We start from the raw sequence: 27,395 nt of genomic DNA on the forward strand, positions 1-27,395 counted from the left end.
CCTCCGCCGCATCTGCTCCCAGGATGAGGCATTCCACTCCCGTACATCTCAGATGTCCTCATTTTTCAAGGACCGCAACGTCCCCCCTTCAGTGGTCGAGAACGCCCTCGACCGTGTCTCCCGCATTTCCCGCAATTCATCCCTCACACCCCCTCCCCGCAATAACAACCAGAACAGAATCCCCCTTGTCCTCATGTAACACCCAACCAACCTCCGGATCCAGCGCATCATCCTCAGACACTTCCGCCATCTGCACTCCGGATCCAGCGCATCATCCTCAGACACTTCCGCCATCTGCAATCCAACCCCACCACCAAAGACATTTTTCCCTCCCCACCCTTATCTACTGTCCGGAGGGACCACTCTCACCGGGACTCCCTTGTCCGCTCCACACTCCCCTCCAGCCCCACCACACCCGGCACTTTTCCCTGCAACTGCAGGAAGTGCTACACCTGCCCCAACACCTCCCCCCTCACCCCCATCCCAGGCCCCAAGAAGACTTTCCACATCAAGCGGATGTTCACCTGCACATCTGCTATGTGGTATACTGCATCCACTGTTCCCGTTGTGGCCTCCTCTACATCGGGGAAACCAAGCGGAGGCATGGGGACCGCTTTGCAGGACACCTACGCTCGGTTTGCACTAAACAACTGCACCTCCCAGTCGCGAACCATTCCAACTCCCCCTCCCATTCCTCAGACGACATGTCCATCCTGGGCCTCCTGCAGTGCCACAACGATGCCACCTGAAGGTTGCAGGAACAGCACCTCATATTCCGCTTGGGAACCCTGCAGCCCAATGGTATCAATGTGGTCTTCACAAGCTTCAAAATCTCCCCTCCCCCAACCGCATCCCAAAACCAGCCCAGCTTGTCCCTGCCTCCCTAACCTGTCCTTCCTCCCACCTATCCCCTCCTCCCACCTCAAGCCCCACCCCCATCTCCTACCTACTAACCTCATCCCGCCCCCTTGACCTGTCCGTCCTCCCTGGACTGACCTATCTCCTCCCTAACTCCCCACCTACACTCACCTTTACTGGCTCCATCCCTACCTCTTTGACCTGTCTGTCTCCTCTCCACCTATCTTCTCCTCTATCCATCTTCTATTCGCCTCCTCCTCTGTCCCTACTTTTTTCAGAATCCCCTTCCCCGCCCCCATTTCTGAAGAAGGGTCTAGGCCCGAAACGTCAGCCTTCCTGCTCCTCTGATGCTGCTTGGCCTGCTGTGTTTATCCAGCTCTAGACCTTGTTGTCTTAGGTTCTAGACTGACAAGGTTGTTAGAGGTTGTCACAGGTAGGCAGCAAAGTGCAGTTGAAGTTACAGTCAGATCTGCCACGATTGTAATGGATGGCAGAACAGGCTCAGGGATCCAAATGACCTACTCCTGTTCCTGTTCCTCAACCATTTATTTTATTTACTAATTACTAAGTCTATCTATATCGAAATGATAATATAGAATGAGGGATTAAAGTAGTCAAGGACGATATGATATCATTAAAATTTTGCAAGCAATATGTGTCAAAGATGTATAAGGAGTTGAGGTACAGATAAGCCCTATTTATAGTTGGATGATGAAGTAGTCTTGAGTGCTGAATGACTTATCCCACTGAGATGTCCTACCGACACAATGTTTAGTTATATTTTGAATGCCCCCACAACTCTTGAATAATCAGCCAGTGGATTAGGAAAAAACAAAATGCTGGGAATATTCAGCCGGCCAGGCTATATTTATGATGAGAGCAGGCAAGTTAACATTTTAGTTTGAGAAGCAGAACTAAAAGAAACTTTATAAGGAAGTACAGACCCAGGGGAGAAGTTTGAGGAAGGAGAAGTGCTTGAAGAGAAAGATGTCTGATGTTGAATAGAATGTTTACCATCCTTTTCACTTTAGAGGTTCCCAATGATGTTGTTTTCTATGTGCTTCTCATTAGCTTGCCCAGTATGTGGGCAGATTGCTCCATTGTAATACTTAGGGTGATTCAGGTGGATTTAAAACATGGATTGCGATTAAAGGCAGTGACAGTAGCACAGAGATAATCACTCTTTGGAATCTCCCAATCACACGACTATTTCCTGTTGTCTTCAGGTGCAGAATGTTCTAGAGGTGTGATATTTCACATCTTTCCAATAAAGACATCATCCCAAGCAAGTTCTACTGGTGGAATGTTTTTGATCTTAAATGATAATCAGTGACCAGGTTATCCTCCTCCTAGTGGTTACCCCACTCAACTGGATTAGAGAAGTTGGGAGATGGGGCTATGAGTGCTATGTAATTGAATCACAAATCCTAACAGTGCAGAAGGGGACCATTCAACCCATTGTGTCTGTGTTGGCTCTTTGAAAGGGATACCCAGTTTGTCTCACTTTTGAGCTTTTTCCTCATAGGTCTGCAGATTTCTCCTTTTCTGGCACTTATCTAATTCTTTTTCAAAAAGTCGGTTTGAAACTGCTTCCACTGCCCTTTCAGGCAGTATGTTCCAGATGAGTACAACTTGCTATATTCAAAGAAAGAACCATCATCTTAAAATCCTCCTCCTTGTCCATAATTCTTTTGTCAATGATTTTAAATCTATGTCCTCTGATTATCATTCCCCCTGTGGTTATGTAACAGGCACACGTGCAATGCAACCTAATTGGGTTTCTTCCTATTTATCAAAGCCATTCATGCTTCTTCATTGGTTGTCACATTTCTGACCTTACCATGACTACACTTCAAAATACTTAATTGGCTGTAAGGACAATGGACACCCTGTGGTATTGAAGGACACAATATGAATGGAAGGTGGACTCCAAGATGGAATTCATAACCTTACCTAAAAGAGGCCTTCTAAATTGTGTAAATTGATCGGGGTGCCTTTGAGAAAATAATTCTGTGGCAGATAAGGCCAAAAATAGGGGCTTAATTAAAAGATATGTCAAAAAGGGAACTGAAGAGATATTTCTTTACCTAAAGAGTGGTAAGACTGTGGAAAGTACTATCACAGGGATTAGTTGAGGTGAGTAACGTTGAAGAGGGAAATTAGATAAACACCTGAACGGAAAAGGAATTGAAGGCTATGTGGGGATACAATGAAAGAAGCTTATTCTGAGCATACAGTCAGTCGGGAGAACGGGCTGTTTCTATGCTTTAAAGTGCAATGAAACATTTTTAGCTTTTATTAAAATTCAAATGGATTTTCAACTTGCACCTGCTGCAGAACCTGGTTTGTACCACTGGAGGCTCTCAGTGAGCTTTGGAAACCTGTACTGCACAGTAGCAGTTCAAGGGCCTGACTGTGGTTGGCCTGGAAAACAGCTACAACCTTCCGATTGCAGTGATGCATGTTGGCCTACAGTGGCAAATTCAAGCCAGATGCTGTTCATGTCTCACATTTGTTTAGGAGTTAGTCCGCGCATAGGAATTACTGCAGTTTTCCGTAGGTTACTGGGATTGTGAAAGGTGTAGGGCATGGGAATGAAGGTCATAGCCCAGACTTATCCATTCCACACATGCTTTAGGAATCATTGAATAAGCAATCAGGTATTGCTTTTTATAATGATTGGCAATATAGAGTATTAGTTTTGATAATCCAACTGCTTACGTATGTATTAGTGACTTCCTGAGTGATAGTTTAATTGGCTGGGCCTAGGGACAGAAAGAAATTCTATTCTATTATTCTATTCTATGAAAAGCCCAGGATTTGTGGCTTTTTCAGATAATTATCAAAAGTTGTGATGGTTCACATAATAACAGTTAACTCTCCACAATGTAGCATGGCAAATTGAACTTTCAGTGTGAGCTGTGCAGTTGCAGGAGTATCTGGGTTCAGAGGGCAGGAGACCTCAATGAGAAGCAAATATAGGAGTAGTGGAAAACACCACTTGAGGAGGGCATAACACCTGCTTTTCCATACTTAAATTTTACCTCCTCCCTTTTGTTTTAGTTCGTTTCACAAACTTGGATGTCCTACAGTGCTTCACGATCAACGAAGTGCATCGCATAAAAGCATGGCAAGCATCGACAATTAACCTCAAAATTAGTTATCTTCTGTTTCAGTTGTGGGGGTGAAGGCTAAATATTGACCACTTGAGAGGAAAATAAGGTCTTAGTGCAGTCATTATGTAGGCAGAACAGAGGGTAGGAAAGGAGTTAATGGCCAAAGGAATTGCCTGCCTTAGGAAAGTATAGCAGTGTTCAACGGTACAAGTTGAATGACAACAACTGATGGTTAATGATTCACTTTCTTACACAGTTGTAGAAAATGCTTTTTAATGAAAGTAATTGTTACTTTACTCATGGGGCAAAAAAGGCTACTCTTTTTAAAATCCTTTCAACTGCTGCATGGTTTAACTGCACATTCCTGTTACATGTCAAATCTTTGTCTCTGATACTCTAAACTGCTTGCCTCTTTGCTTCTCTTCCTTTATCTCTTCGTCAGAAGTCACACAACACCAGGTTATAGTCCAACAGGTTTATTACAAATTGCAAGCTTTCGCAGTACAGCTCCTTTTGTAAGGTGAAGTCACTTGGACTATAACGTGGTGTCATGTGACTTCTGACTTTGTGCACCCCAGTCCAACACTGGCATCTGTGCATCATGGGGAGGCAATGGCCTAGTTGTATTATCTCTGGACTGTTAATCCAGAGACGCAGATACCGTTCTGGGGACCCAGGTTCAAATCCCGCCATGGCAGATGGTGGACTTTGAATTCAATAAAAAAAATCTGGAATTAACAATCTAATTGTTAATTGTCAATTGTCAGGAAAAACCCATCTGGTTCACTAATGTCCTTTAGGAAAGGAAACTGCCATCCTTACCTAGTCTGGCCCACATGTGACTGCAGACCCACAGCAATGTGGTTGACTCTGAACTGCCCTCTGAGCAATTAGGGATGGGCAATGAATGCTGCCCAGTCAATGACACCCTCATCCCATGAAAGAATAAATAAATAAAACTCATGGCTTAATCTCTTTGATCATGTTTTGTCACCTATCCTGATATTATGTGGATCATTCTTAATTTTTCTTTTCTTTTATTCTATCATGGGATATTCTGGCAATGCTAGTATTTGTTGCTCAGCCCTGATTTCCCTTGAACTGAGTGGCATGCTAGGGCTGTCTCGTTGTCCAGTTCACGCATTTCTGAGAGTCTGGAATCACATGTAGGCCAGATCAAGCATGGATGGCAGATTTCCTTCTGTTCAGGACATAAGTGAACTAAATGGGTTTTTATGGCAATTGCTGATATTTGTTGTGGCTATCATTTATTGAGAAGGGATTTTAATTCCCCAGTTATTAACTGAATTTAAATTCCATCAGTGTTGGGATTTACACCTTTATTTTGAAAACATTAGCCTTGGCTAAATTGCTAGTCTTTTGTTCTCCTGTGGAGCATGAAAGCAATTCCTTCTAACCCAGAGGTGAGAGTTTGATTAGCCCTTGCTGACTGAATGTGCTTACTTATGTTGCAGCCATCTCCCAGCTAAGTGCCATGATGTGATGGTGCCCACTTTGGTGATCTGGGGTGACAAGGATGGAGCTCTCGAAGTTGGCATGACTGCCTATATGGAGCAATACGTACAGAATGTGTTCTGGTTGAAGGTAGTCACTGGGGCCAGTCACTGGGTCCAGCAGGACCAACCTGATGTAGTCAATAAACTCATCTGGACGTTCTTGAAGGAAAGCAACAAGTAGACTCCGGATTCCATACACATGTGCATGATGCAACTTTACATGTGTGTCAAATGTAATTTGTATACAATTTTCGTAAAAGGAAAAATTACTAACCATAAATGCGTAACTGGAAATTTTTATAGTATCTTAATTGAATGTTAAATGCAGCAAATTCTGAGGTTTGTGATGGCACAGTCACTAAGTACACTAATTACCCAAATATAGCAAGCGATCATATGTTCTCCTTCCAATTTTTGTACACTTGCTGCAGGATACTGACAAATGCTTCAGTGATGGGAAGAAAGAAATTGCAATCCTGGGGATCCTTGACACCTGTTAGAGGTGCACACTTCACCAGGACTAGTGATCTGCATTCCTTTGATAAGCTGTCAATTAACACAAACTCCCTCCTGGCATTGCTGTCTGCTGTTGGGTTGTGGCTTGTAGGATAAACCATCAGGAAAGATGAATTAATCAGCCTGGGATTATGTGTTTCTCATAGCTTGCCTGGATAGCTTGATAACCAGTGTGATAACCATGAAGCACCCAGTGGCCAGTGCTTTGTTCATTCAATGATTGATAAACAGAAATGGTATTAAGTGTGATCAGATCACTGAAAGGTGAAGAGACATGATGATGTGAGTTGTAAGTGTGTTTTTTCACTGTTGGATATTGGACTTGATCTGTAGCCACAGCTTTTATACTGCTTTTCAACTTTGTAATTGTTGTTTTATTGTGATCGTGCAAACATTTTCTGTGTCGCAGGTAGAAATCATTTTGGGAATCCATGACTTTCCAAAGTACAGAGGAAACAAAACAAAAAATTGTTTTGTACCAACAGATATTACAGATTGTTTAGGATGGAATTGCTCAGCAAGTTAGATGTTGTGCTGTTGGTTGGGAAAGCTGGGAAGATGCAAATATATATCACCTTTCATGACCATTTGATGTTATAAAGCTCTTTACAGCCAACAAAGGGCATTCTGAAATGTGGTTACCAATGCACATAAGAAGCATGGCAGCCAATTTATACACAGCCAGTTCCTTCAAACAGCAATGGGGATGATCACTTCATTTGTTTGATGATGTTAGTTGATGGGCAGATATTGGCCACAACACTGAGCATGATTGTCCTGTCTGTATTTGAATAATTCCATGGGATCACTTATTGCACGGTGGCCTAGTAGCTAGCACAGCTACCTCACAGCGCCAGGGACCCGGGTTCGATTCCACCCTTGGGTGACTGCCCCTGTGTGGAGTTTGCACATTCACCCGGTGTCTGTGTGGTTTCCTCCGGGTGTTCCGGATTCCTCCTGTGGATCAAAGATGTGCAGCGTAGGTGGATTTGCTATGCTAAATTGCCTTATAGTGTTCAGGAATGTGTAGGTTAGATGGATTAGCCATGGGAAATACAGGGTTATAGGGATAGGGAAGGACGGTGGGTCTGGGAGGGCTTGCTCTTCAATGGGCTGAATGGCCTTTTTCCACACTGTAGGGATTCTATGAATCTACATTTACCCTGCAGCAAGTGGACAAAAAGTGGCAGGAGATCGGCACTTGGTTTGATATTTCATTCAAAATAAAATCATTTCCAACTGAGTAGCACTATACACAAGCACCACCCCATACAATTGTTCACATTTCCAGAGATGGACTTGAACTCAGGGTCTGCTGACTCCAGTGTGGTCATAACAGACTGTGGAACAGGCAATTGAATACAGAGAGAGCGTGTTATAAACTCTACCTTCATCTGTAACTTCTCAAACAACACTTTTTCTTTCCTCTTGTGAGGGATATTTGTGGGCAGTGTTTGTGCCACAAGTGCCAGGCAATTACCATCTCCAACAAAAGAGAATCCAACCATCAACCTTTGACATTCAGCAGCTTATCATTGCTGAATTCCCCCATCATTAACATCTGGGGCTCACTGTCGTCCAGTACCTAATTGAATAAACCATGTAACAGTTGTAGATACAAGACCAAGTCAGAGACTGGGAATTCTGCAGGTAATAACTCATTTCCTGAATTTGCAAACTCTGCCTCCCATCTACAAGGCAGAAGTCACGTGTGTGGTGGGAATACTGTACACATGCTTGAGTGATTGCAGCTCCAACAAGACCCAAGAAATTCAATAGCATCCAGGAGCAAATAGCCAACTTGATTGGGACCCCATTCATCACCTTAAACATCCACTCTCTCCACTTGCAGTAGTTGTGGCAGCAGTGTGTGCCATCGACAAGACTCCTTTGACAACACCTTTCATCTGTAAGGACAAATGCAGCTAGCATGCAGAGATATCACAACTTGCTAGTTCTCCTTCGAGTCGCACATCATCCATTCACTGTCACTGGAACTCCATACTCTAATAACATCATTGTGGTTAAAGTTACACCAGCAGCCTTGGAGGCTGAGAGAAATATAGACAACTGATGCACTATGGTGGTCATGCACATGCTGAAATTCCTGATTTTAAAAAAAAATCTTTTGTCTTTCCTTTCTATGTTTGTTCTTTCTGTCCTGTCTGTCCATTGCTCTGTCTCTACCTCTCTTTTGGTTCTCTCTTTCCCACTACTATTACTCATTCTTTTCCTGTTTTGCAGTCTGTGGCTTTTGTTACTGGCACCAACAAAAAAAATTAACATTTACTCCATTTTCCCAGAACGGGGAAGGGTCACGAGACATGAAAAGTTAGCTCTGTTTTTCTTCACAGATGCTGCCAGACTTGCTGAACTTTTCCAGCAACTTCTGTTTTTAATCCATCCTTGAGTTGGCTGAGCTATCAGGGGGCTCTTCACCTTCTAGGCAAGAGTTGAAAGTTGTGGTTTCTTCTTTTCTCTTCAGTTTTTTTGAGATAATCAAAATGATGGGTTGGAGCCAACTTCATTCCAGCTCGAGAAGTTCTCTCCTATCCATAATGTGTTTTCTTTACTCTCAAGAATCTGTTTTGATACCTTCTTTCTGAGAAGTTAACGCTAATCAAAAGTCCAATTGTCCAATTGCAAAAGACGTATGCTCCAGGTAATCTGCCCTGTTTCCATCAGAAGTCCACAACATACTAGAAGTGGAGAGAGTGAATGTTTAAGGAGTTCAGAAAATTTCTCATCACAAATGTAGCCAGCACTGCAACCAGCAACAGTCTTTATGAATAGCTTTTATTGAAACAAAAAGCACAAGGTTGTTGCCATTTAAGGAGAGAATGGGACAGGTGACTGAAAGCTTGATCAAAGAGGTATGTTCAAAAGAGAGTCTTAAATGAGAGAAATAAGAGATTTTTAAGGATGAAGGAAAGGGGGAATACGTAAGAGGCCAGAGTAGAGGACCACAGAGTTCACCAGTTTTTAGCGTTGGTGCAGCTACTTCCCCATGTTCATGTTACATTCAAAGTGTTGGCTAGATGTTAAGCTTGTTGCATATGAGCAGGATAAATCACCAGTGCATGCTGGCGTTCTGTGCTCATCTGCTGTCTGGATCACTCTGCAAAGTTGATAATGTGGCTAGGGAGTAGAAACAGAGTTCTTTCCAATTCCTGCCAAGCTATTACCTGGACTTGGATTCAATTCTAAGTACACAGCCCTGAAAGTTTTAGAGTGAACCTGTGTAATAGACTGGTGCCAATAGGGATTGATCTACAAACTCAATGCACTAAGAGCTTTGATCATTAATTTGGTGTTGAACATTGTTTCATGATTGTAGCTCTATTGTAGATGCTAAATACAGGCAGCTGATATGGAGCCCTGTGGAAATTAATGACTTGTTTGCATTGGGAAATGTACAACTTATTTGAAATAAATGCCAGTTTTGTACCTAAAATGTTAAAATTTTATGTCAAATCTTCCAGTTAAAAACTTATGAAAACTGACTTGGGGATTTTCCCTCTTGTCGTAGGTGATGAGCTGAATATACACTTTGAAATCACCAGGCAGTTTTCTGAGACCCGCCACCCATCCCATCAACAAAGGTGGGAAGTCAGTCGTGGAGTTCAAAAAATGGGGACACTGCAATAGAGTATCACTCTTCAACCATAATCAATTTTTGAGGGTACAAGTATCTTTATATGATTGTTCCTTCTAAAGGAGCAAAAGATTTGCATTTACAAAGCAACTTTCCTGATCTCAGAGTGTACTAAAGGGTTTCATAGCCAAATTGAAATGTCTCTGTTGTAATGTGGAAAACATGGCAGTCAGTTTGCACACAGCAAGCTCCTACAAACAGCAGTGAAACAATGACTAGGTAACCTGTTTTACTTACTTTGGTTCAAAGATAAAAATTGGACAGGACACCAGAGACAGAATACTTCAAATTAGTGCATAAGATCTTTTATGCCTAACTAAGAAGAATTTGGGATTTAGTTTAATACCAACTTCCAAAGATGACAATACTACAGTATAATCTTGGTCCTGCACTGAGTGTTTGTCTTCACTTCTTTGGAGTGGAACCAGAATGTACAGACTTGTATTCATGCTACACATTGAACCAATAACCACTAGTAAACATCTTTATGGGGTATGTATTTTGCTGGCTGGCCAGTATTTATTGCCTGCTCCAAGTTACCCTTGAGAAGGTTGTGGTGAGTTGCCTTCTTGAATTGCTGCAGTCCACATGCTAAAGGTTGATCCACAATGTCCTCAGGGAGGGAATTCCAGGATTTTGACCCAGTGACAGTGAAATGTATTTCCAAGTCAGGGTGATAAGTGTGTTGGAGCTGAACTTGCAGGTGGTGGTGTACCCATTGTATCTGCAGTTCTTGCCCTTGAAGATGGAAATGGTCGTGGGTTTGAAGGTGCTGTTAAGGATCTTTGGTGAATTTCTTCAGTGCAGCTTGCAGATAGTGCACACTTCTGCTACCAAGTGTTGGTGGTGGAGGGAGTGGATGCTTTTGGTGTGATGTCAATCAAGTGAGCTGCTTTGTCCTGGATGGTGACAAGCTTCTTCAGTGTTGTTGGAATTGCACATATCCAGACAAACGGAAGTATTCCATCATACTCCTGACTTGTACCCTGTTGATGGTGGACAGAATTTAAGGACTCAGAAGATAAGTTAATTACTGCAGTATTCCTTGCTTCTGACCACCTCCTGTAGTCACTGCGTTTATGTGGCATGTTGAGTTTCTAGTCAATGGTAACCCCAAGTATGTTAATAGTGGCCACCCAGTGGCTCTGACCTCAATAATCATGAAGTGCTTCAAGATGCTAGTCATGGCCGACATCAACTCCAGTCTCCCACCCTGCCTCAATCCCCTACAATTTGCCTACTGACGTAACTAGGCCACAGCAGATGCCATATCCCTAGCCCTGTACTCAACTTTGGAACATCTGAACAACAAGGACACCTACGTTAGACTCCTGCTCATTGACTACAACTCTGCTTTCAACACCATTTTCCCCTCCAGACTGATCTTAAAAATCTGTGACCCCAGTCTTAGCTCCGCCTTCTGCAACTGGATCCTCAGCTTTCTGAACCACAGACCACAATCAGTGAAAATAGGTAACTGCTCATCCTTCACAATAACACTCAACACTGGAGCCCTCAAGGATGCATCCTCAGCCCTTTAATGTACTCTACATCTATGACTGTGTTGCCAAATTCCAAACGAACAGTGTCTGCAAGTTCGCTGACAACACCATCATGGTAGGATGGATATCTAACAACAACAAGTCAAAATACAAAAGGGAGATAGAGGGCTTGGTGACGCAGTGCAATGAGACCAACCTTTCTCAATGCAGCTAAACCGAAGAACTGATCACTGACTTCAGAAAGAAAGGAGGAGAACTCACCCCCATCTATGTCATTGGAACCGAGGTTGAGAAGGTGGAGAGCGTCAAGTTGTCCTAGACATCCCAGACAGATGTGATGGTCAAGAAGGCATAACAATGCCTCTTCTCAGATGGCTCAGGAAATTTGGCATGTCCAAAAGGTCCCTCAGCAAATTCTACAGATGCACAATTGAAAGCATGCTGTCTGGGTGCATAACGGCGTGGTATTGCAACTGCCCTGCTCAGGATTGTAAGAATGCACAGCCCAAACCATCACAGAAGCCAATCTTCCTTCCATGGACTCCATTTACATGGCTCGCTACCGCGTTAGGACCCATCGCACCCCAGTAATGATCTCGTACAACCTCTTCCATCAGGCAGAAGATACAGAAGCCTTAATACACGTCCTAGCAGGTTCAAGAACAGCTTCTTCCCAGACTGATGAATGGAGTCTCTAACCTCAAATAATGCTGATCGTGCTAACGTTGACCTTGCCCAGCACATGCCCTGTGCAGTGTAACCCGGATGTCTGTGTCTAAGTTTTTTTTTGATCTGTACATCCTTACTTACTGTGATCTGCCTGTATAGCTCGTAAACAAAGCTTTTCACTGTATTTGATACACGCGACAATAAATCAATCAATCAATTGTAGGGAATTCACTAAAGATAATACCTTTGAATGACAAGAGGTGGTGGTTAGATTGTCTGTTATTGGTGATCATCATTGCCTGGCATTTGTGTGAAGCGTTTTTTGCCGCTTGTCAGCCTAAGTCTGGATATTGTCCAGATCATGTTGCATTTGAACATGGACTGCTTTAGTATCTGAGGAGTTGCGAATAGTACTGAACATTGTGCAATCAGTGGTAAACATTCCCACTTATGACCTTATGATGGAAGAAAAGTCATTGATGAAGCGACAGAAGAAAGTTGGGCCTAGGACATGACCCTGACGAACTCCTTCCTGTATGACTGTGGTAGAGCTGAGATGATTGACCTCCAACAACCACGATCATCTTCCTTTATTGCCAACTATGGCTCCAACCAGTGGAGAGTTTTCCCCTTATACTTATTGTCTCCAGTTTTGGTGGGGCTCCTTAATGTCATACTCGGTCAAATGCGCTTAATGTCAAGAGCTGTCACTCCCACCTCACTTCTGGAATTCAGCTCTTTTGTTCATGTTTGAACCAAGGCAGTTATGATGTCAGGGGTTGAGTCGCTCTGGCAGAACTCAAACAGGGCATCAGTGAGCAGGTGCTGCTTGATAGCACTGTTGATGACACCTTCCATCACTTTACTGATGATTGAGAATAGACTGATGGGGCAATAATTGGCTGGGTTAGATTCTTCCTGCTTTTTGTGTACAGGACATAGCTGGGAAAGTTTCCACATTGTCGGATAGAGGCCAGTAACAATACTGGAAGAGCTTGGCTCGGAGAGTGGCAAGTTCTGGAGCAGAAGTCTTCAGTACAGTTGTCACTGTTACTTAATATGAATCGAATTGGTGGAAGACGAGTGTCTGTGATGCTGGGGACCACTGGAGGAGGCCAAGGTGGATCATCCACTTGGCACATCTGGCTGAATGTTGCTGCAAATGCTTCAGCTTTATATTTTGCATTGATGTGTTGGGCTCTTCCGTCACTGAGAAAGGGGATATTTGTGGAGCCTCCTCTTCCAGTGAGTTGTTTAATTGTCCACCACCATTCCCAATTGAATGTGGCACGAATGCAAAGCATAGATCTGATATTTTGGTTGTGGGATCATTTAGCTTTGCCCATCACTTCCTGTTTACGTGATTTTGGCTTGCAAGTTAGCCCTTTTTGATTGCTTCACCAGGTTGCCATCTCATTTTTAGGTGTGTCTGGTGCTGCTACTGGCATGCCTCCTGCAGCCTTCATTGAATCAGGTTTGATCCCCTGGCTTGGTAGTATAATTGAGTGGGAGATATGCCTGTCCAATGAGGTTGCAGATCCATGCTGGAGTACAATTCTGTTGCTGTTGATGGCCCATAACCCCTCATGGTTGTCCAGTCTGGAGTTGCTAGATCTGTTTGAAGTCTGTCCCATTTAGGACAGTGATTGTGGCAGACAAAATGATGGAGGGTATTCTCAATGTGAAGACAGCACTTCGGCTCCACAAAGACTGTGCAGTGGTCACTTACTACTGATACTGTCATGGATAGATGCATCTGCAGCCAGCAGATTGGTAAGGATGAGGTCAGGTATGTTTTTTTCCTCTTGTTGGTTCCATCACCATCTTCTGCAGACCCAGCTATGTCCTTTAGGACCCGATTAGTAGTGCAGCTGCTGACCCACTCTTGGTGGTGGACATTGAAATCCCCACCCAGAGTATATTTTGCACTCTTGCCAGCTTCAGTGCTTCCTCCAAGTGTTGTTCAACCTGGAGGAGTACTAATTTATCAGCTGAAGAGAATGGTACGTGGTATTCAGCAGGAGGTTTCCTTGCCCATGTTTCAGGCTGTTCCATAGAAATAACTGTTATGGTTCAGTTTATTTGGCAATATGTGATATTAATGTTAAGTCACTCACAGTTCAGCCTTTACATTGTGAATGTGTTCTTGAACAAAAGACCAATATAAAAAGGAAATGCAATTACCTTGAATTGCTCACAGCTTCCAAAAAGTCCCAAAGCACTTTTCAACCAAAGAAATAACTCCACTTTTCAAGCATAGTTACTGCTGGACGCATATGCAGTTTGTATTGTAGTCAATACTAGACAGCACTTTATTTCTGTAGCACAGTGTAGAGGTGCAACAGATTTTAAACAAGCAGAGAGGGGCAAAAAATCAGAAGGGAGGATTTGAGATCAGGTGGAGTGCCAAAAGCTAAATTGCACAGGGGATGATGTGTGAAGGGACATAAGAACTGAAATAAAGGTAAAGGACATCTCCAATTGGTATAACTTGTCCCCTTTCCTGTCAGAGGTAATAGTTCAGTGGAATCTACTCTTCCAGAAGAGCATCATAGCCCTGAACGAACTGGAGAACATGTAGAACAAAAGAGCAAAAGTCTATCTCAACACAGGAACTAACCAAGATTAGAGCAAAGATTAGTAGTGTGAAGAGAGGAAACTTGGTCAGAGGCCTTTCAAAGGGCAGAGAGATTGAGAAATTGGAAGATTGGAGAGGAACGAAGACCTAGACAATCAGTTCAACAGAAATGATTATTCTGCTGGAGTGTTTAGTGTAGAGGAGTGTGATAAAAGTGCTCTAGTATATCTTGTATTGGACTCTGGATCTATCAGGGACTCTGAGGATGGAAATTTACTAAGAAAATGGATCATCACAGTGATCAAACTCAAAAGAAGTTTTGAAGTGTTCAGATTTCAGGATGAATTGTGACTCCCGAGGCAGTGAGGAAAAAGGATGATCTTGGAAGAGTAAACAACTGTTTGCAGGTCATTCCAGACATGTCTTAGAATCTATTCTTACACCAGACTCTGTTTGAGAGAAAACAATTTTTCAGGATCATATCATTCATTACAAGCTGTGATCACCATCATCACCAACCCAAATAAACCATTGGTAATGTATTGTGATATTTGCTACAAACTTTCCTAGTTCATTTTATGAAGTCGTTTGAGATGTTTATGTTTGGCAAGAGCAGTCAAAGTTGTAGAACCAAGGTCAGGTAAATGGAATTAACTGATAGATTAGCGGTAATTGAATGAGTTGCACAGAACAGGCTTGAAGAATTGAATGGCTTCCTTCTCCCCTAAGTTTTAATAATTTGATGATGCGCCTTTCCCTTCGCACCCCAAAGCAACTGACTGTATCAACTGTGTGTCATTTCTGGATGTCAAAATAAATATGAATGACATTATTTTACATACTGCTGTGTTTAGGGTTATTTCCAAAACTTCTTTAATTTTCGTGACCAGATTACAGGTGCCATAAGCAGCTAGAACCACTAATCAGCTCGATCTTTATTTTGCTAAAGGTATTGGTGAGATTAGTCTAGACTGAACACAAACAAAAACAGAAATCACTGGAAAAGCTCAGCAGGTCTGACAACATCTGTGGAGAAAAATCAGAGTTGATGGCTTGAGAGAGAGAGATAACAAGATGTAGAGCTGGATGAACACAGCAGGCCAAGCAGCATCAGAGGAGCAGGAAAGCTGATGTTTCAGGTCTAGACCCTTCTTCAGAGTTGATGGGTTGGCTTTGAGGAAGAGTCCCTTGACATGAAATATTCACTCTGATCTCTCTCCACAGATGCTGCCAGACCTGCTGAGCTTTTCCTGCAATTTCTAATTTACAACATCCACAGTTCTTCTGGTTTTTATTTAGTCTAGGCTCAACCCTGCATCAGTCATTGGACTACATATGGATTGCCCACTGACATGTCACACCAATCAGAAGATGAAGAAATAACTTGCCATCAAAACACAAAGTGCAAGCTAAACTATACATTTTTATTTATTTACAGTCAGAAGAACATAAAGAATTGAAGTATGAAAACCTAGAGAGCATAAATGCAATATAATCAAATTCATCTATCCATTAAAAAATACACACCAAAATACAGGTGTCTTGGTAATAGTGACTTGGTGAATTGCCTTTCCTGCTGTACGTAGGTGATTTCTCAAGTCGAATTTTTTGCTTAAAAAGGAGAATCAGAGAAAGATGAATCCTGACAAAATGTCTTTTTAATATATAAAACGTAGAATCGTGATTTGTTCTTAACATATCATTGGAACAGGAAATAAATCTCATCTTGGTGTTATCTACACGTTGTTGATAGCTAATGGAAAAGAAAATCATACCTTTCCCTTCTATCTTCATCAGAAGAGTAGACCCCAGCAATAATATTGTTGACACAATAAACTGATGAACAAACACTTCGAAATATATATTCTTCAAAGAACTTGGAATGTTCTTGATACTGGGTTAAAACAAGTGAAATTCTGGAAGAAATGTAAATCTTGTAGTTCATGTTTCTTCAGCCTATATTTTGGCTTCACCCTGGGAGAGAAAAGAAAAAAATCATTCTGACTCGATCGGTCTGCTTGATCTCACAGACGTGGAGGTAGCAGCAGATAGCATTCCACAACAAGTAGGATAAGGGACAATAGGGTCTCTTCAGCATCCCAAATTGTTGCTGCCTCTAGGATCTTGGTGCAAGATTGCAATATGTGGACAATGTGTCTTTGTTCTACAACATATAAAATCTACCTTGTTGATAATTACCTAGGTTTAAGGAAAAACCCTTATGGATGTGTGAAACATTTAACTTGCTGTTCAACTGCGGAAACTGGAACCTGCAGACTTACCCACGTGACCGATTGATTGGATTAGGTGGTGCCAGAATAAAGTGTTGAGTTGGATATGTTGTGCTTTTGCATCACTCCTAGAAACCATTTCCTACATTCTTCCCTCACCTTTGAGAAAGAAGATCATAGAGAGATTTCAAAAAAATGCGATGAATGCTGACTAGAGACATAGCATCCTAGAGACATAGTGTCATACAGACCGGAAACAGACCCTATGGTCCAAACAATCCATGCCGAACATAATCCCAAAGTAAACCAGTCCCACCTGCTTACTCCTGGCCCATATCACTCCAAACCTTTCCTATACATTTACTCATCCAAATTTCTTTTACATGTTGTAATTGTACCGACATCCACTACTTCCTCAGGAAGTTGATTCCGCACGCAACCCAGCCTCTGTGTAAAAAATTTGCTTCTCATGTCTTTTTTAAATCTCTCTCTTCTCACCTTAAAAATGTGCCCCTAGTCTTGAAATCTCCCATTCTAGGGAAAAGACAACTACAATGAACTCAATCCATACCCTTCATTATTTTATAAACTTCACATATCTTGAAATTTTCACCTTGCTCACAAATTGTATTTGTCTGACTTGGAAATTATGTTTTCTTTATTGCCTTTCCTCCTGCTCTTCAAATTGGAAGGATGCTATAGGAATAAAACATTTCCTGTTTCAGATACATGTTGGCTGTGATGACACTATTTCTTTAAGAGGCAAATTTTGTCCTGGTTTAGTTTAGGAAGGGAGGTTGAGAATGAATTTGCCTTTGCCAAGGGTGTCTTTATGGAATGTGACTATATTGGAACAGTGTTGTTTGGTAGTTAAATAATCTATTATTCTGTTAAGTTTTCCAGTGGAGTTAGGTTATTCCAATTCTTTCTTTTGTTTATATTTTAACCATAGTGTAAGAATAAGGTGTGTTTTGCTTCAAGCCTGATAGCTTGACCAATCAAATTACATCCAGAACACACAGCCTTACACTTACCTTTGAAAATAGGAGAAGTTGGGATCTAAGTTATCTTCTTAATATATTTTAAGGGAGTTTGGACTGGTCCATAACAGCCAACATCAAATAATTGCAGAAAAAGTAATTTTCATGAGATGTAGCTCTTGCTGGACAGCAAACATTTGTTGCCCTCCCTAATTGGTATTGAACTGAGTGGCTTGTTAGGGCCATTTCAGATGGTACTGGTGTAGATTTGGAGTCACATGTAAGTCAGGCCAGGCAAGACCACATATTTCCTCTCCTAAAGAGCATTACTGACCCAGGTGGACTTTTAAATGATCTTGGTTACAATTGCTGAGACTAGCTTTCAATTCTAATTTTTATTAATTGAATTTGAATTGCTGTGGTAGGTTTTGAACTCTGACCATTCGGCTGGATTCTGGTCCAGTGAGCTACCATCTCCCTGACAACTATAGCTAGCTTTAAACTAAAGCTTCATTGGGGATTGCCTAGAATCAGAAAAATAAACATTGCCTCCAACCCCCTTTTCTGTCTTGCAGTTTTATGCCCACATCTAAGATGTTGAGTTCAAGACAGACTGGTTGAGGAGAAAACAAGATCAACAACTGTCTTCATGCTTCGGCTTGTTGAGACCTCTGTTTATTGCATGTTACTACTGTATGTACGTATCCAATATGTATATATAGTAATCTGAAATATACCAGGCTGTAAGAATACTGTCACATTGTTAAGATAGTATTCCTTGAACTCTTGGTCTTCTCTCTATCTAACCAACTGTGCCCACGCTCTGCTATTTATGCCCTCATGATGCCCTCCCTCATTTCACATATGTATGGCCAAACCCCTTCATAATTTTAAAAATCTCCATAAAATTGTCTCTCAGTCTTCTAGAGAAAGCAGTTCTAGCTTTTAAACTCTCAGATGTGGTATCATCCTTATGAATACTTTTCTCTATGTCACTATATCGTTTTTGTAAAATGGAGACCCAAACTATGCAAACTTTGCATAAAAGTATTCTGAGTGTGCTTTAAGCAAAATTTTGTATGAATTTAGTTTAACATTACACTGTCACATACAGTTCCCACAGTATCGTATGCCATACCTCAGCACTGAAAGCACACAGGATAAGAAAAATTAGGAAGCCTTGGAGAGGTACAGTTGTAATGAATATGTATTCCAATATTCCACTGGAATCTTCCTCAGCAAAGAATCCAATACTCCAGGGGCATCCCAAAATAACTAGCTGAAGAAGTATTTTAAATGTCAGCATTCTGTAATTAATCAAAAGGAAACAAAATCATTTTGTTGTAACAAAATTGTATTAAATAAAGAATGCTGATGAATTTTGCTCAAGCCATTAAATGTGAACAATTTCAGCTTCATAAATCTGTAAGCCCCACCACTCGAATCCTCCTTTTATTTACCACCCTTTAATGTCATGCTGTTACTGATGACAGAAGTTTCAAGTAAGTTGTTTTTTTCTGTAACGTGAAATTCTGACAGAAGGATTGGGAACTAGAGGGTTACCAACCAGAAGTAACAGTTTTAATATAACTGGCAAATGTAAGCCAATCTAAAGACAAGTAGAATGTCTTTAAATGCAGCACGCTGCAATGATGCGGAATTCCCTGCCCCAAAGGGTAGTGGAAACGTATTCAACAGTAACCTCTGAAAGAGAACTGGATGAACACTTAAGGGAAAAAAGTACAGGGCTATGGGGAAATGGCTGCACAGGAACAAACTGGATAGCATTTACAAATATCCAACTTGAGCATGATGGCCCAAATAGCTTCCTGTGGTGTATGGTTCTTATAAAGAGGACATTTAACATTTCATGGAAAAATCAATGTGAATCAAGTAAGGCTTTAATACTGGAAACTTTCCAAGACATGCTTTTTGGAAAAGAAAGTGAGTGGCGTGTAAAACAGACAGCTGATTTGCAATATTGCCCATTGAACCTCCTTAGATGCATTTTCTTTTTGAGTTGGGACAATTTTGTTAATGCAACTCAACACTCACCTGGAATCTTTGATTTTTGATATTTCAGTGTTGCGTTTAGAAATCTGCTCAGTCAGTATCCAGAGTGTTCTACTGAACAGGATAATATTAACCTGCAGAACAATTGCAATATCTGGAGCTTAACATAATGAGTCAGCTTTTCCAAAGTATATAAAACATAAGCAAGATGGCATGTGAAACACCCTAGAGTGCAGGTGAAAATTATTATAACTACTCAGCATGCCTAATAGAACAATTTTGAAATGAATATGTATTTAGTTTTACATGGTTTCCTACTGTGTAAAAATTGTTTTTCTTTTATTCATTCATGAAATAAGGAATTCACTTCATTTATTTATTTATTGTCCGTTCTGAACTGCTCTTGAGAGGAGTGTGATGAACCACCTACTTGAATAAAACTGAGTGGTTTGCAGGCCTTTCAGATAACTGTATTGTTGTGGGTCTTGTGATGCGTGTCTTTCAGATCTGGTAAGATGGCAAATCAACTTCCGTTTTGTGACATTAGCAAATCAGATGGACTTTTACAACAATTCAGTGGTTTCATGGTCATGGTTACTTTTTTTTTTATTCCAGATTTAGTTAATGAATTGAAATCTTATTCCCCAGTTGTTGTTGTGTTGGGATTTGAATTCATGTCTCCAGGGTGGCTAGGCCAGGTTTAAGGATTACGAGTATAGTAGCATAATGACCATGGCTACTGCAGAACCAAGTGCTCTGTATGGAATGGACAACCCAAAGACTAATTTGTGAATTCGACCAAGAAATAATAGATCCTCACCAATGCTTTTCAGTAATGTGTGTTTTAGGAAACCATCCTTATTTCCTACAGGTCACCATTTACACGCTGCCTCTTGGGTGTCATCACCAAGAAAGGGGTCACATCAATGACAGCAAACTCCGCCCCCTTCCCCCTCAGCATTGTCTCAAAAAAAAATTTCTGCCATCTGATTTTAAGAGTTAGTTGAGTCAAATTTTTCCCCCAACTCAACCCTACCATGTTCCAAATCCGTCATTTTGTCTCCTATTATCTCTGTGCTTCTGGCTGTCCTTCATCAATTTCCGCCCAGCTATCTCCTTAGAATGCATCTTATTTCATAAATAATGTTTCACTCTGAGCTGACTTTTTCACCTTACATTCAGTCCATTTCTCATTGTTAAGGTCCGCATCACCATCCTGCTACCAAATCACTGCTTTTACCGGCGATCCATGCCTCTATTATATTCAAGATTGACTGAATCAGCACTCTCCTGCCTCCCCTGCCTGTCTGGATCAAACATTGAGTCATTTACAGCCCTACAAATGAGTCCTTTTGTGCATATAATGTGAGATGCCCATTATCCCCAGAAAGTTAGACTTGTTTATGATGGGCAGTGAAATAGTATGATACCCATAGCTTAATAGAAATGAAAGCAAGATTTGCATTTATATAGCACCTTCCATAATCTCAGGGCCATCTAAAATGTTTTGCAGAGAATGAAGTACTTTTGAACTGTAGTCACTATTGAATTGTAAGAAACACAGCAACCAATTTTCACACAGCAAAGACCATAACAATAATCAGTTTTACTAGCACTGGCTAAAGGGGTAACTGTAGGTAGGATACCAGATATAAGTCCACTGCTACTCTTTGAGATGAAACCACAGGATATTTTACACCCACCTGAGATAGCCTTGGTTTAATATCTCATTTGAAAGACAGCATTTCCAACAATGGAGCATTCCCTCAAAACCTTGAGATATGGACTCAGGTCTTGAAGTAGGATTTGAGCCCACGGCCTCTGCACTCAGAGGCAGGAAAGCAATCCACTACTGAATACCAATAGGGGAAATGGCAGACTGATAGCTGTATTCATGTTCAACTTATTTGTGATGGGAAAGATGAGAGAGGACGATATCAAAGTAGTAAAGATTGAAACAAGGATTTAGGGGTTACCAGAATTATCAGAAGCACAGGTCCAGAGAAGTACCAAATATTTTCTTTCTGTAGAAAGCAGCTGTAGTGGAAGAAACAAGATGTACAGATATTAATCACAGGTTAAAACACAGATTCACATCACCCTATGATCCGAGTATAGTGCCAGAAAGTGTAGTAGAAGCAGATTTAGCAGCAACTTTGTAAAAGTAATTAGACTTAAAAAACGAAAGAAAATTCAGGTTGATGGGGAGCATGGACAAGTTGGAAAGCTTTTTCATAGAATCCCTACAGTGTGAAAACAGGCCATTCGGCTCAACAAGTCCACACCGCTCCTGTGAAAAGCATCCCACCCTGACTCATTCCCCTACCCCTGCATTTCCCCATGTCTAACCCACCTAACCTAAACATCCCTGGACTCTATGGAAAATTTAGCATGACCAATTCACCTACCCTGCACATCTTTGGATGGTGGGAGGAAACCCACGCAGACACGGGGAGAATGTACAAACTCTACACAGACAGTCACCCGAGGGTGGAATTGAACCAGGGTCCCTGGCACTGTGAGGCAGCAATGCTAACTACTGAGCCACTGTGCCATCCAATAATTTTTCTTAGAGGCGGCGCAAGCACAGTAGATCAAATGAGCTTTTTATATGCCAAATTGTTCAGTAATTACAAGCTCAGTGATTCCAATGCTTTTAGTTCCAATGCAGTGGTGTATTTGCATTCAATTAGATTTCATAAACAAACAGCTAACTAAGCATTAGGATGGAATATTTCTTTAATTATTTTCAATAACAATCTTAGGAAAGATTCCTACGCTCTTTCACCCCCTAACTTTCCAACGGTGAAGGCTCTTCCTGGCACAGAGTTCTCCCTCAGTCATTTTTCAAGCCTCGCCCAGACAGTTGAGTGGAATAGAGCTCTTGATCATTTGACCTTTTGTCTGAACAATGTATTGATTCCATGTTTTATCGACAGGTGAACATTTCCTAACAAGGGCCACTAGAGAGAAGGTAAAAACCAGAACTCGGAATTAATTTCACAGCTGTCTTTCCACGAGCACTGAGGCCGGGCAGTGAGCTCGCCACATAAATTGAATCATTGAGATAATTATAATTTCTGCAGTCTGCACATTTTAGGATCGCATTTCTTGCTGCATTTAACCATTTAGCCACAAGGGGAGCTTGTTGTGGAGGATCAAGGCATTTCTCAAGTTTATTTGCTGTGGTTTTATTTTGCATGCATCAAGTTTTAGGAAAATCTTGATTTTCTTCCTTCTGTGACAGAGTTCAAGAAACTCTTGTTAATTATTGACACAAATGCACATCCTTTCTCCTGATGGTTTTGGAAGCATTTTTGAAAGAAAATAATTTAAAATGGTACAGAACCTTTCACAACGTCAGGACATCCTAAAGTGCTTTCGAAGAAATGATGTTCTCTTGACATATAGTTTTAATGTAGGAAATAGGTCAGCCAGTTTGCACAGCATAGCAAACTTCCAAAGGCAACATGACTAAGACCAGAATAATCTGCTGCTAGTTCAGAAAAAGAGAGGAGAAACGATGGAAGATCTTGGCAATGGATAAGAATGGCAGGCAATTATTGTACAAAAACTATGACATGATTTTCAAGGTAAAGTCCTCGGAAAGGCAGGTGGGTGGAAATAGAATAATGTAATCCAATACTCACTATTTATGTGACACATATGCACTTGGATGTATTGCTGCAGCTATCACCACTATCACAATGGGGGATAAATAGCAAAATGGAATCTTGAATTTTTGCACGATGGTAGAACTGGAAACCCTCATGTTCCGCAGGTTAATTGACATAAGGTAAAGTTGTAGTCCTTCCATAAACATCCAGGCGAACACCGTCAAATAGAGGTAATGTAACCAGACAGCTGTGATTGCACACACAGTCTAAAAATTAAGGGAAGATATGAGTTGATATGTCAGAGCCACGTTAGTAGATTATTTGACTTTTTTGCTAACAGTGAAATCATGATGAGACAAATTCAGATAACACCAAACTTTGGTTTTGATGAAGTTGTCAGCCATTTCCACTGACAGAAAAGGAAATCCAATGGAAGGGTATCTGCAATAAGCAAAAGTACCAACTTGTAACTCTGAGTTACCTGAAGTCATACACACTTGCCGTAAGACTGCATCACTAATTGCAGTGGAGCCAGCCCAGGCTAAACCATGAAGACATGGCAAGCCTACATCCTGAACAGTACGCAGCAATAGACATTTTGCCACAGCTAAAACTGGACAATTTTCCTGTCTTTTCCCATATTGCTGTTTGAGATTGAAGAGTGTAATGGTGGAAAATGAAGCGCAGAGCATGTCACTGTTATGGTCTGCATCAATATGGATGGCGCTGAAAAACTGCTGTTTCCAGTGATAAGAAAGTCCAAGAAGTCATCCTCCGACACTTCCGCCGTCTGCAATCCGACCCCACCACCAAAGACATCTTTCCCTCCCCACCCTTATCTGCTTTCCGGAGGGACAACTCTCTCCGTGACTCCCTTGTCCGCTCCACACTCCCCTCCAGCTCCACCACACCCGGCACTTTTCCCTGCAACCGCAGGAAGTGCTACACCTGCCCCCATACCTCCTCCCTCACCGCCATCCCAGGCCCCAAGAAGACTTTCCACATCAAGCAGATGTTCACCTGCACATCTGCCAATGTGGTATACTGCATCCGCTGCACCCGGTGTGGCTTCCTCTACATCGGGGAAACCAAGCGGAGACTCGGGGACCGCTTTGCAGAACACCTACACTCGGTTCGCAACAAACAACTGCACCTCCCAGTCGCGAACCATTTCAACTCCCCCTCCCATTCCTCAGACGACATGTCCGTCCTGGGCCTCCTGCAGTGCCACAACGATGCCACCCGAAGGTTGCAGGAACAGCAACTCATATTCCGCTTGGGAACCCTGCAGCCCAATGGTATCAATGTGGATTTCACAAGTTTCAAAATCTCCCCTCCCCCTACCGCATCCCAAAACCAGTCCAGCTCGTCCCTGCCTCCCTAACCTGTTCTTCCTCCCACCTATCCCCTCCTCCCACCTCAAGCCGCACCTCCATCTCCTACCGACCAACCTCATCCCGCCCCCTTGACCTGTCCGTCCTCCCTGGACTGACCTATCCCCTTCCTAACTCCCTACCTACACTCACCTTTCCTGGCCCCATCCCCGCCTCTTCGACCTGTTTGTTTCCTCTCCACCTATCCTCTCCTCTATCCCTCTTCTATCCGCCTCCCACTCTCTCCCTATTTATTTCAAAACCCCCTTCCCCTCCCCCTTTTCTGATGAAGGGTCTAGGCCCGAAACGTCAGCCTCTCTGCTCCTATGATGCTGCTTGGCCTGCTGTGTTCATCCAGCCCTGCACCTTGTTGTCTCGGATTCTCCAGCATCTGCAGTTCCTACTATCTCTGATCCAAGAAGTCATTGTTGGTTTGCAAATATAAGGCACTATTCAGGCAGTATGAAGCCCACAAAACCGTCTTTGAGGCATGGATCAGGGCAAAATGCATTAGTGGAAGACCTGGTGACCCTGAATGCCTACCCTGTCACCCACCTATTTCCCTTGCTGAAGACACAAAGGCCAAAAGATTTCACACTGTGGTGCAAAAGCATAGAGAACATTTGACTGCATTGATGACAAAGTAGACTCATACGAAGCCAAAAGATTTCTGATCATTTTCAGAGCTACATCCCAACGTTTTTCAGTTTTTTTACTGTACAAAATTAAGCCAAAGAAAGATGTGAACAAATTGAAAAATAATTTTTTAACATGTGGCCTTAAGATGTAGAAGAGAAGGCCAATAACCCCTTCTGCCATTCAATGAGATCATAGGATATTTGCTACATTATTTTTTTTTGTATTGAAACCATTTGCAAGCAAATCGAGTTGCTTAAGGGGCTTGTCAGCCATCTCAATGCTCCATATAACACACCTGCAATTGGATGGACACCTGCAATTTGACTTATAACGAATTTATTCTATTTGGTACAATGAATGATGATGCTCGAAATGGGAAAGTATAGTTATAAGGAGCAGCTTTAAATGTGAGAACTAATTTACCTGGTGTACAGAAGACTAAGTAGTGACATAGCAGAGATTTTTAACATAATAGTGTAATTCAGTAGAGCTTTTACAAACTCAAACCAACCTTAAAGTGTTTTACAGCCAGAGATTCTTTTTCAAGGTTTGACAGTGTTGGAGGAAACAGCAGCTAATTTTCACCCAGCAAGATCCCACAAATGCAACATGGAAATAATAGTTTTAATTCTGTAACATCAAAACAGAACATGCTAGAAATGCAGTTTCAAATTGAAACATGAGCTGGGTTTGATCGATCTACTGGAGTCCTTTGAGGAGGTAACACGTGCTTTGGATAAAGGGGAACAAGTGGATGTGCCACAGTCAGGTTTCTAGAATGTACTTGATAAGGTGCCACATCAAAGCTTATTACGGAAAATAAAAGCTTATGGTGTAAAGGGTATATTGGATTGGATGGGAGATTGGCTAATGAAGGGGAACAAAGATTTGAAGTAATGGATCATTTAAGTTTGGCAAAATTTGAAGAATATTGTGCAACAGGGCTGTGTGCTGGTCCTCAACTGTTTACAATTCATAGAAATGACTTGGATGAAGGGATGGTAGATGTGGTTGCTAACTTTGCTGATGGCATGATAACTAAGTAAATAATTAAGTAAGTTGTCAAAAGGACACAAGGTGGTTACAGAAGATATAGAAAGGTTACGTAAGTGGGCAGAGATGTGACAGAGTATAATGTGGATAAATGTGAAATTATCCATTTTGGAAAGAAGAATAGAAAGGAAGCTTGTTACCGAAATGGTGAGAAGTGATAATGGGATAGTAATTTGAAGCAGAAGGAGCTACAGGACTGTGGTAAAGAGGGCAGGGCAATGAATTTTGTGTTAAATTGCTTGAGCTGTGAACCATTTCAGAAATAAGGGACCAAGTGGCCTCCTCTTCTGTTGCAAACATTTGTGTTTCTAGATGTTAATCAGTGATATCAGTCTTTTTTCACAGGCAAAGTTTGGAATATGTTCCAATCAGAGTTAACGTTTCGATCTGGTGACCCTTCCTCAGTTCTGAAATGTTAACTCTGGTTTCTCTTTACAGATGCTGCCAGATCTGCTGAACTTTTCCAGCAATTTTGGTTATTGTTTCTGATTTACAGCATCCTTAGTTCTTTTGGTTTTTATTTGGAATGTGTTCCATTTAGTTTGAAATGAGGCTGTGTTACAATAAATGCATTAATATTTAACTGATTCTTATCTGTTCTCTCATCTGTTATGTTAGCAGACACCAACCAGCAATTAGGCTTTTTACTGTTTAATTCATTTAGATCCGGAGTATAAGTGTAACTATGTTGCCCTTTGGAGTGGAGGTTTTGTCTTACCTTGTTACAACTTCTGTCACTTTGAGTTATGAACAGCATGTTTGCTAAGAACAAGGTCAGGCACAGGTGAATGTGAGAATTGCTAACACATGTCTTTGCCAAGGAACAATGTGTAAAAATGAAGATCATGACCATGAGAGACACCTCCGAGATAATTAAACATGTGATTGTTATTATCGATTTAGTATCTTCAAAATGATTCTGCAATACAATGATAAAAAATATTAAATTAAGGGAATATTTTTATTTTGGAAAAATTATGTTGTCATTTCATATGAATGTAAGCCATTATACCCAATAGGGTCGTAAAACAAGACTTTGGGTTTCTGAGCCTGGAAGCAGCAATGGCTGCTGTAAAAC

General features: G+C 41.6%; 2 protein-coding genes across 2 annotated transcripts in view; one reads left to right on the forward strand and one right to left on the reverse strand.

Annotated features, from left to right (window-relative positions):
- LOC109917568 (epoxide hydrolase 4-like) overlaps window positions 1-9,461 on the forward strand; it is a 31,500-nt gene extending 22,039 nt beyond the window's left edge. Inside the window, exon 5 of the mRNA XM_048617831.1 lies at window positions 5,450-9,461. Within this exon, the coding sequence (XP_048473788.1) occupies window positions 5,450-5,672 (223 nt within the window). The 3' untranslated portion in view covers window positions 5,673-9,461. The remainder of the gene's footprint in view (window positions 1-5,449) is intronic.
- A 677-nt stretch (window positions 9,462-10,138) lies between these two features.
- LOC125487249 (adhesion G protein-coupled receptor E2-like) lies at window positions 10,139-27,224 on the reverse strand. Its single transcript, XM_048617944.1, has 7 exons — window positions 27,036-27,224; window positions 23,286-23,518; window positions 21,612-21,672; window positions 19,678-19,769; window positions 18,761-18,929; window positions 16,694-16,801; window positions 10,139-16,385 (listed from the first exon to the last, which is right to left on the reverse strand). The coding sequence occupies exons 1-6, from the start codon at window positions 27,168-27,170 to the stop codon at window positions 16,715-16,717; spliced, it is 777 nt and encodes a 258-aa protein (XP_048473901.1). The 5' UTR covers window positions 27,171-27,224; the 3' UTR covers window positions 10,139-16,385; window positions 16,694-16,714.
- Between the last annotated feature and the right edge of the window lie 171 nt (window positions 27,225-27,395).

This window comes from Rhincodon typus, chromosome 38 (assembly GCF_021869965.1).
Source record: "Rhincodon typus isolate 14 chromosome 38, sRhiTyp1.1, whole genome shotgun sequence".
In the NCBI taxonomy this organism is placed as follows: domain Eukaryota; kingdom Metazoa; phylum Chordata; class Chondrichthyes; order Orectolobiformes; family Rhincodontidae; genus Rhincodon; species Rhincodon typus.

Excerpts from the sequence above, each read along its gene's own strand:
- LOC125487249 (XM_048617944.1), bottom strand. The coding sequence starts at position 27,170 with ATGGTCATGATCTTCATTTTTACACATTGTTCCTTGGCAAAGACATGT. Across the intron at positions 23,519-27,035 it reads GTGACAGAAGTTGTAACAAG|ACTGTGTGTGCAATCACAGC; the intron begins GTAAGACAAAAC and ends CTTAATTTTTAG. Across the intron at positions 19,770-21,611 it reads CTGTGCTTCTGATAATTCTG|GTTAATATTATCCTGTTCAG; the intron begins GTAACCCCTAAA and ends ATTGTTCTGCAG.